The sequence below is a fragment of the Lupinus angustifolius genome, chromosome LG05 (assembly GCF_001865875.1).
Source record: "Lupinus angustifolius cultivar Tanjil chromosome LG05, LupAngTanjil_v1.0, whole genome shotgun sequence".
In the NCBI taxonomy this organism is placed as follows: Eukaryota; Viridiplantae; Streptophyta; class Magnoliopsida; order Fabales; family Fabaceae; genus Lupinus; species Lupinus angustifolius.
In genome coordinates this window covers 1,342,624-1,353,197 of record NC_032013.1, presented here as the reverse complement: position 1 = coordinate 1,353,197, position 10,574 = coordinate 1,342,624, and the positions used below count along the sequence as shown (strand labels likewise).

The 10,574-nt window shown below is 30.4% G+C and overlaps 1 protein-coding gene across 1 annotated transcript; it reads right to left on the bottom strand.

The window, feature by feature from the left end:
* On the bottom strand, positions 5,437 to 8,667 carry LOC109347363. Its single transcript, XM_019587155.1, has 6 exons — positions 8,295 to 8,667; positions 7,246 to 7,395; positions 6,677 to 6,935; positions 6,379 to 6,597; positions 6,167 to 6,309; positions 5,437 to 5,920 (listed from the first exon to the last, which is right to left on the bottom strand). The coding sequence occupies exons 1-6, from the start codon at positions 8,589 to 8,591 to the stop codon at positions 5,621 to 5,623; spliced, it is 1,368 nt and encodes a 455-aa protein (XP_019442700.1). The 5' UTR covers positions 8,592 to 8,667; the 3' UTR covers positions 5,437 to 5,620.

The window sequence follows — 10,574 nt, the reverse complement described above, 5'->3', positions numbered from 1 at the left end:
GAATATCATTGTATTCATTTGTAAAAATATTGTAAAATTGGGGTCATATCAGCCCATCCTATAGAGAACTTGGCATGTGAACCAATTTTACTAGAATGATTTAAACCTAAAATTGGTGATTCAGGCAGTTCAATCAATTAGACTCGACTGGTTTAATCAATTTAAAAAAAAATGTCATAGAAAAAGTCTTGTGTTTTTAACTTATTTATAGATATATTCATTATATATTAGGTTGCGTTGTAACAAAATTTTAATTGTTTAGTTAAGTTTTGAGGTTATTTGTGCAAGTTGTTGCGATTAAAGTATAAAATATATATTGCTTGATAATGTTTTCAACTTCTATGTAACATTTAGATATAGTAAAATCTTTCTTTTTAAATGTTTAACTAAATAATTGTGTCATAATAATATTTTAAGTTTGAAGTATAAAATTATTAAATAATATTACTTGGTATTTATGAGTATTTTAAAACTTTTAATATAAATTAGGCTAATTAGTCTAACGAATGAGTCATTAGTGTAACTAGTAACTCATTTATTGGACACTTAATCTTAAGGGCTAAGTAAAAGTCTTTCCAATCTAATTTATCTTAATTTGTTCATTTAAAAATCTTAATACTAAGTAAAAGTAAAGTGCATTTAATATTAGATATAATATGTAAATATTCAATAGGAATTCAGCTTTACACCGTCCAAAAATTTAATATTGATTAATGCAAAAAAAAAAATAGTATCATTTAATGCGAAAGTTGACTCCTCAAAAAACTTACAAAGAAAGAAATCAGTTCCTTGGTGGCCAAATTGTTGAAATATGAATATGAATCATTGAATCACATATATAATTATACCAACATTTAATTATATTATTATGTGAAGTATGAACCACTTTAGTTTCTTTCTTAGATGAACAAACATTTTTTACTCTTTATTTAATAACAACCTACTCTAACAAGAACCACCCCTCACTCATACCTAAATAAATGCTGCTTTGGTGACGAAATAATTAATTGCATCCTCTTAGGAAGAAATACCTTATTTACTACGCAGTGAGACACCACGTCTTGAACCAAAACTTTAAGATATTAGTTTTATGGACATTTCCTACTTATAAATCTTTTCACTTATTCCTGCATATCCAATGTGAGACTTCACACTTGAATAAACCTAACGATAAGTTTTCATAATGAGAAAAAAATGTATACACGATACTGTATGAGTTTTATACATTGTTATTGTACCATCAATCATTCATGTTTGATCATCATTGACTTTTTAAAAATAAAAATGGATGGTAGATAATATACTGAGTGAATATAAATATTTACATCGACAATACATAAATATTATATCTTTCATAATTTAGTAAGTATATTATTCAATACTTATATGTATTACTGTTATTTAAGTGTCGATAATAGTTGACGTATGAATAATAAATGAGACACGAAAAAACTCTTACCATATTGGTATATAGAAAATTTTCTCATTCATTTTTCAACCACAGTTTTTTAGTATGCAACTCAAATTGTATATTCAACATTTACCAGCACGGCTAATTATATATTCAAACCAATTTTAATTTAGTATTCACTCAAATTGAGTCTATTTTATTCATTTTTTAGTTTCATATATACTTTCAATTAAATATAGAAATGTGGTATCTCATAAATTGTATTTTGGAGGCCAATTGTCTTTCAAGCATGGAAGATGTGAAATGGTGAGGTTGTTGCTTAACTGAATCGATTTGAAATATAATTGACTTTCAAGTACTTGAAATAGTCTGAACTAGTGATAATACGACCAAGAAGTGCATGAAGTGAATACTTGAAAAGAAACTCTAACACTCAAGTTATTATTTTATAGAATGTCAGTTACTACTAGATCTTCAGGTTAACTAAAAGGTCATAAGTTCGATTTGTGGGAATGACACAATTATACACCTCAAAATAGATTAGTTCCTTATTTCTCTTCAACTTATATTGATTTAGGATGAGCTTGTTATATCTTATGCCATCAATGATATTTAAATACCTCTTTCATGATATAGGAAGCCAAGCTCATAATTTCCTTTTCAAGAGTGGAGAGTTTGTTTAATTGATACTATCATGATTCTCTCTTTTAAAGGGTTTGTATAAAGGTTAATGTCATAAAACAACATAGTATGATTAATTTGATTTACAAGATAGATTAATTTCATTACCATGATTAATTTCTTTACTAATTTGTTTATAATTGATATGAGCATAACTAGTATGATTAGTTTCGTTATAATTTTGTTTTCTGTTTTTTTTTGGTGGATTTTCTTAAATATTTTTGGTGGATAATTAGTTTAATTGATAACATAATACTTAGTTTTTAATTAAACTAAACTGTTTCAAATTTTATTTGGATAAAAGTATTAAATATTAGAGATATTAGTAATGGTGTGAAACCAGAACTAGACATTAAATTGGAAGACTTCACGTATTAAGTTTAAATGATTTAAATGGTTAAATCACTATGGATGATTTCTTATATAATTAATAACAATCTATAAATATACAATTATATATAAATGCAAAAAAAATATAATTAATAATTATGAATAATATATTAAAATAATATCTCTCAATCTTATTTTTTGATTACGGTAAAATAAAATATTATAATAATGTTCTATTTTTTTTTTAATTTTAAGTGAACCTTCTGGTTCACTTTCCGAGTTTTTTTTAGAGAAATAAATCCCAAAAAATTAAGCCAAATTTTAATGTTAAAAATCCACTTATGTGAATTTCAACTTTGGACATTTGAATTCATTTTCATTCAAATATATTTTTAAACTCCAATCAAGAATCCCTTCTACCCTTTTCCTTCTCAACCCTCATCATTTATAGTTTGAAGTTAAAACATAGGAGTAACCTAAAGTGATGATATTTGCCTTTTAAAAAACGTTAACTATAATTATTTGTTCCAAAAAACTTGATTTGCAATTAGTGCATTTAACTTTGCTAAAAAACAAAACCCTCCAAACATAATATATTTTGTGAAAAAAAACTAATAATACAACATTATACAAGATATCAATTTCGATTTCCAAAAGCTTCCAAACAAAAGGTAATTGACAAAGTAGTGAAATGGTGATGTAGGGAACCATAAGAATCATTTTAAATTATAGAGTCATTATTTGGTGCATGCTCCACTTCAATGATATAGCATGCAACTTCTTTAGAAAGAACTATTAGGCCCCATTCAACCATTTTCCTTTGCAAACTTTTTCCTTCATTTACACCAAACAAGAAATGGGATCCCACATGCCTCATTTGTAGCATACTTAGACAATGGCCAACTCTCTAAGCTCTAGTGCTTGTTTGGTCGGTTTATAGTAGGAATGAGAACGAGGTAAATCGGGATCAGATTTTCACTTACCCTAACTCAAACTCTCCAATCTTAAAGTAGTGAGGTCAAACAAAAGATTATCATTCATGTCCCATGAAGTTTTAGGTATCTCTAAATCTGTATTAACTCCAACTTGAAATATGTTTCCTTATCATTTAAATGGATATCTTTACCTTTTAGTATTGTACATATGTTATATATATATATATATATAGATAATTTTATAATTTTACATCTAATATATAAACAAGGTTAGATTCGGGCCAAAGTATCATTTATACCAAACATAACTCTTAACTCAATATTTGAAATCAAGAAAAACACCAACCTAGTTAAAAAAGTTTATCTCCATTAGGTTCTATTTAGGTTTGGGAGAATGCCTAGAGTATAAGTTTATACCCTCAAATTATGATTTGATATGGGTAAGTTGAGTTTTATATTTGATAAGAAATCCTATTGATAATTAATAGTATAGTTATATTGTTAATTAGTAACTAACTCAAAATATAAATAGACCATTGGAAACAATGTACGTAACATATCAAAGAAACATTTTGATAAATATGACTTTGATTCGGACTTTTTCTATTCAAGTCAAAGTAGAATGTGTTCTTTCGATCTTATTTTTGTATACATTTGAAAAATAAAATCACATTTTAGTTATTTGTCTTAAAACCATAATTTAGAAGGAAACATTTTTTTCTCTTCCATTGACTCACACATATAATATTTAAACGATGAATACATGATGAAGGATGGTATAAAGTTCATTCACCATATTCTGTATGAATATATTAAGGTACACTTTTGCTCTAGTTTTATATCTCTTCTCGATGATTTGACATAAAAGATCTTGACTATATATAATAATATTATTATTCATCATCTTGATATATTTTATGCAATAATATAGGGAAGCTTCTATGCCTTTAAGCATTAAGAAAGTTGTGGTTGATAAAAAAGATAAGCATGAAAAGAGAAAAAGCATAAAAATCTTGTTGGATTCTCTTTCAAGTTGCATGTCTTTATTAGACAGGGTGGTGGCTTATAAGAGAAGCAATTTCTCAATATGTAATCATATTGATAATGAAATTGATTAGAGCTTAGTCATAGGGGTGACCCTTCAACTAGGAGGATCATGTTTGTCACTAACAAAAAATGTCAATCATCTAAAGTATTTTGGTTTAGGATGAGCAAAATATACAACATTTTATAACATTATATTTATTTAAAAAACATTCATCTCTCGATATTTCATACTTGTTTTGTCTATGGTTTTACTTGACATCCATATTTCTCTAATATTTCAGTTATCTGACACAACATTCTCATATATGTTATATGAATTTTATTTTTCCTTGAACTTGAGTGACATATTTTTAAGACGATTCACAAATGATATATGAACTACTCTAACAATTTCCTCCACCTCGCATGAATCTTAGGGTTTACCTATCTGTCAATTTCTCTATTGTGCTATGTGATTGACCCAAAATACTTAAATTTAATAATTTATAGTATGATATGATCTTCAATCTTTACATGGTAAGTTTTCCTCTTGACAAACAAAAACAACATGTTCCCAAAAACATGCCTTGTTATGTAGCACTATGTAGAATCATTTAATTTTATTAGGGAATGAAAGAAATATGAGCAGTACTATCCTTATAATTCCACTATTTATTCTTTTGAATTTTACTTTGATTCTATGACAACCTTATTTGGGTCATAGCTATAAATTTAACCTTTTACTATGTTGATTGTAGCATTGGGCCTTATCCATTTGGACCTTATCCATTTTATTTTGTACCCCCAAGAAAAGGAATGGTGAATGATGAAAAAAATAAGAATATTTTTTTGGTACTACAAAAAATATCTCGTCTTTTTGAATAAGAAACTAATCACTTTTGGAATTCATGACTGCCCCTCGCAATAAGTGTCGTTTTAGGAATTGAACAAAATAATACTATTTGACATCAAATAACTTTTCTTTCCTTTCATCTCAGCTTATATGAAATGCAAAAACCATACAAATTATGTATACATAGAGCTCTTTGTCACAGCCATGTAGTTATTTATGACTCAAAGATCTTCATGTAAAAATATATTCCTTAATATCACAACATTAATGTGAAACATTTACATCTTACATAAGAATCAAGCTCCTAATGTAACAAAATTTGATCTATTTTCACATTGGCAAAGTAGTATATGAGCAAGCCAAGTTGTTTGCTATGCTCTTTTTTCATTGCTTCCTCCCGGAAACAGTTTTCTTCACAGCTCCAACCGAAACTAGAAACTGATCAAGGGACGATAAGGTTCTCATGTCATCCGGAGGAAAATAGCTGGCTGCTTTTCCCTTAAATGATGACAAGAGAAGGGAAAGTGACGGCCAAGAGGCGTATCGATCGCCTACAAACTCGTCCAGAAATGCGAATGCTGCCTGGAAGTCTGACCTGCTTGCGTTTATAGGCGCAGCGAAATGAGCAGGGATGATTCTCTTAAAATTCCAATCTTGCGAAATGCTATCGACCCAGTCTCTTACCTTTAGATCATAGTAATAAGCAAACAAAACGTGAGTTCGGTTGTTTATCATCGATGTTTATCGATTATCACGAGAACATTCAACTTTGTGATTCTTAGGCAGCATTTAGCATACGTGGTAGAACGGAATGGATCATAACATGACTTATGTTCTATCACTTCTATGAATTAATGGATCTATATAAGGTAGAACTAGATTAAGATACTACGAATAAAAAAAGGAATGATATTACGGAAAGATGATTACCTTTTCAGGAACTTTGTTGAAGACCAATGTCTTCACAATAGGTGAAACAATCAACTTCTGTGACATCTGTCCAAAGGTAGCATTAGGTTCTAAGAGATTCGATGGACCGAGAAACAAAATTTGTAGGACCATTCTTTCCCATCCTGCAGAAAACAACCATCAGGTTTTATTTGACTTCAATCGAAATATAATTTGTTTGCGAAAGAGCCAACCTTTTTGCCTGTTGCTTTTGTTATCAACTACCGGTTCATCCGATACCTCCTTTCCTTTACTAAGAATTTTTACGGCTAAACCATTTTTTGCCGATGCTAATAGAGATTCTTTGCTTATGCACTCAGGTGGCTGTCTTGGGACAAAAATAACAGCATCTGTCACTAATAGTGTTCTTGAAGGCTTGTGGTAGAAAGCTGCCTCCACGTACGGCCCGATTCCTGAGACAATCCACAAGCAAATGAGATTGTTCTTTTTAGATTTAAGTCTGAAAAATCTGCAACAATGAATTATCATTACCAACTTCTGGTGAGCTTAGAACCTTCTGCTCTATTTCACCAGCCCAAGGGGTTGATAAATCCTCGTCTTTCAATGTTTTAGCGCGGAAAATGCCGAAGAATTCCAATGGTAAGTTCAATGGCCAACTCCATTGCCTTGGTGCCACCCATACTTGAGCAAGGGGAAATTTTCTAGAAAACGGACCGACAAATATTTTGTGCTCATAAGCAAAAGTAGGGAGTACAATATATTCGACCGGAGCATCCAATTCCTTAATAAGCTGCAGAAAACAAATAACTCACATGTTAAGAAATCATAATGAAATCAAGGTGTCATTTTATATTGTTGTTTTCACAAAACATTCTTGATCAAGTCATAGGTTTAAGGAATGGAAGTTTGCAATTATGTGAACCAAATGAACTCAATCATGTCCAAGTAAATAGTAGTCTAGTCAGATGTTGAATTCATGGAGACGATTCGAACTTATTGACATACACGAAAAGAAAAGTTGATATATGTGCACTAGCATTTTTTCCCATTCAAGGTACTATAAGTTTGCATATTCAGAGAATTGGTAATAAAAATGGAACCTGGATACACTCGTTGGTTGGAGCGATGGGCGCATGAACCCATAAGCCGCCAGATTTGAGTTTGATAACTGTCATTCTAATGTTTGTTGAAACATTGCTGAATCCTAATGCCTGCTCTTGTTCAAATAGCCATATCTGTCCCTTCACAGCCTAGAATATGGTTAGAAGAAAATGATTAGTGAGTGCTCAAAACCAGAATTTACAGTGAAATGCTAAAAAGGGCGGCTTAGTATACAAGGCTTCCACTTAATGTGGAACTTCTTCATCCAACCGAAAAATATAATCCATTGATAACATGGAAGGAAGAGTTAGATATATAAAATAATTGATGTATCTTTACCTAACAGAAACAGTTTTTGTTTCAAATAGAGTTGGTACTTGACATGATAATAGAATATCTATGATTAAGGCCATATTTGGTAAACAACTTAACTAAATGCTTATTCAATAAGTCTTTTTGAATTAAGCTAAAAATAACTTATTTCCTTAAATTTCTAAGGATGGATAAAGGGTCGCGATATAAGCTTATCGAAAAAAGCTTAAAACAGCACAACGATAAGAAGTTCATAACCCATATGCAGCCTCCTCGTTTGCAAGGATGAGACTGCACGCATCTATCCATAGGCAAGAGCCTCGTGCACATGACCGTCCTTTTTTAGGTCCAACTAGGCTTTTTGTTGGACCAGACTGCGACCGAGGAGCCTCCAACCACCGGGGAGTTTCATTGTTATCGGGTATGGGAAGAGTGGAGAGCCACAGGTAAGACACCACGTCTTGAACTAAAACCTTAAGACGTTAGTTCCATGGGCCTTTCCTATTTATAATTCTTTCATTCCTCCTCACATATCCAATTTGGGACTTCACACTTGAATAAACTCATCACTTTCTATTAGCCTCTAGAGTTTAACTGCCTAATTCTTTAAACTATAAAGTTAAAGTTCAGTACATCACTTTATCATACATATGCAATTCAATTCAAAGAAATTTCAAACAAATCAATTGAAAGTGATCAAAACAAGCAACAAAACCAAACATAAGACAAAACAAACCTCAGTCCTAATAGTGCTCCTATTGAGAAAAGGACCAAGAGGGAAAGGAAAGCCAGTGAAGTTGAAGTAAAATCTACCACTAGCATTGCTAGTTGTTGTGACACTTGTAGTGCTGGTTGAAGAAGCCACAACCACATTGCTTAGAACTCTTGTTTGTAACTGTTTTGGTTTCAGATTTAAGCATAGTGTAGTACCCTTCAAAAACCCACCAACAAAATTTGATCTTGGGTCAGGAAAATAGATGGGGTTATGGCAAAGTGTAGAGTTTGGAGAAGAAACAGCAATGGCTGCCACCATTTTTTGAAAGCTTACTATGTTACTGTGAAGTGTAAACTAATGTCTAATGCATTGGTTATGGATATGAATATGGGAAACATTCTTGGCCATGGTTGTCACACGTGGATTCATCTATGTTGGATTGTTTTGCATGCATGTTTTATCAGCCTCACATTATTATTTGACTTAGGTTCATGAATTGAAGGGAGATTTTCTTGGTTGGTCTAGAATAATTTGGACATCATTTTATTTTTGTTACAATTTCTATTCTGTTTTCTCCAAGAATAAATAAAAAATAGTGTTATGTGGTATTGAAGTATACAATTATGGTGAATAAGATAAGATTAAATATAAAATATTAGTGTGAATATATATAATAAGCACATATATTTTAAGGTCTAGTATGAGCATTTTTAAATATTACATCTATATTTGAACGTTACACTTATATCTTTTTTAAATAACGATAATCAAACTTTTATCTTACGAGATAGAAATCAACTTGAATATAAACATACTATATTATTAAAACTTGAATAGATCAATTATTAATTACCTCAACTACTTATCCTAGTGATTAATGTAAAAACTAAATTTCATCTTAGCGTAATAAGAATGGGATCAAGAAGCCTAAATGGTTGGCCAATTACCAACAAGGTGTTGATTTAGTAATGTAAGGCCTTACTGAATTTCCAAGGTCAAGAGTTTAATTTATGTGAGTGATATTTATTGGGAGAAACAACTACAAACCTTACCTAAAAAGGTGAGGAGATACCCTGATAGTACCGAGCCAATTTATTTTTCATAAGAGTCACTTGTAGAAAGACTAATTCCTTGTCACTTGTATAAAGACTAATTCCTTTTGGGTTGGATAGTGATGGGTGAGGCTTCTCTAAATTTCTTATCCACAAATCATACTAACCAGTCATATTTTAATATTTTTTATCTTAGAAAATTATGATCGATCGATATGGATTATATATAAAGAGTATAAAATCTGTACATTGTCAGAATAAAAATTTATATATACACTATATCATTTATCATTCATTTTAATTATTTTTCTGAAAAGTCAATAATGATTAAATATCAATAGTAGATGATACAATGATAGTGTATAAAACCCATACACTGTCAGTGCATACATCTTTTTCTCATATACTTAATAATGACAATATTAATCCCCTTATTTATTTATTGGTATAAGGGTACTAATAACTTAAAATGCTATTATATAAAATGAATCTAATATTTGTACATAATCAGTATATCATCCATTATTCATTTGGATTATTCTTTTTAAAAGGTATATAATTAAACATGAATGAGTGGACAATACAATGACAGTATATAAAACTCATACACTATCAGTGCATACATTGTTTTCATGTATAAAATATAAAAATGCAACATGAACAAATCTGAGTGATACCCATGTTTAGTTCTGTCATGTTCTTAAAAATGATCTACTAAATGCTGCATCAGCAGTTCATCCCAGACTATAGAAAACCCACAAATTGAATAAAATGTGTTTTGTTTAGACAAAATGTGTTTGAGCCTTGAGACATAAACATAATACATTACATAAACAAGATGGCCAAACTTTCTAGCAGATAGAAGAAGGAATATCACAAATTCAAATTAAGCAGATAATACTTTTTCATATGTAGCTATACAAACAACTGAATTATTATTATTATTAATAATAGTAATTACAATGAACAAACATTAAAAGTATAAGCTGTATTGAAAGAAACATTCATGTATCCATACAAAGCAAGACCTGAAATTGAAGAAGCAAATGTTTGTCACCAAGAAAAGGTGCAGACATTGTCACCCTATTCCATAGCCTTTGTAAGAGATTGAGAACGGCTGTATATGGTAAGAGAAACGATGCAGCTTATCGAAGGAAATTCGATGAGTTGCAGAGTTGAGGATATTGGATAAAGTGAGCCATCATGTGAAGCAAACTTATTTTAATGTTTGCGAAGTCGGAGTGTATAC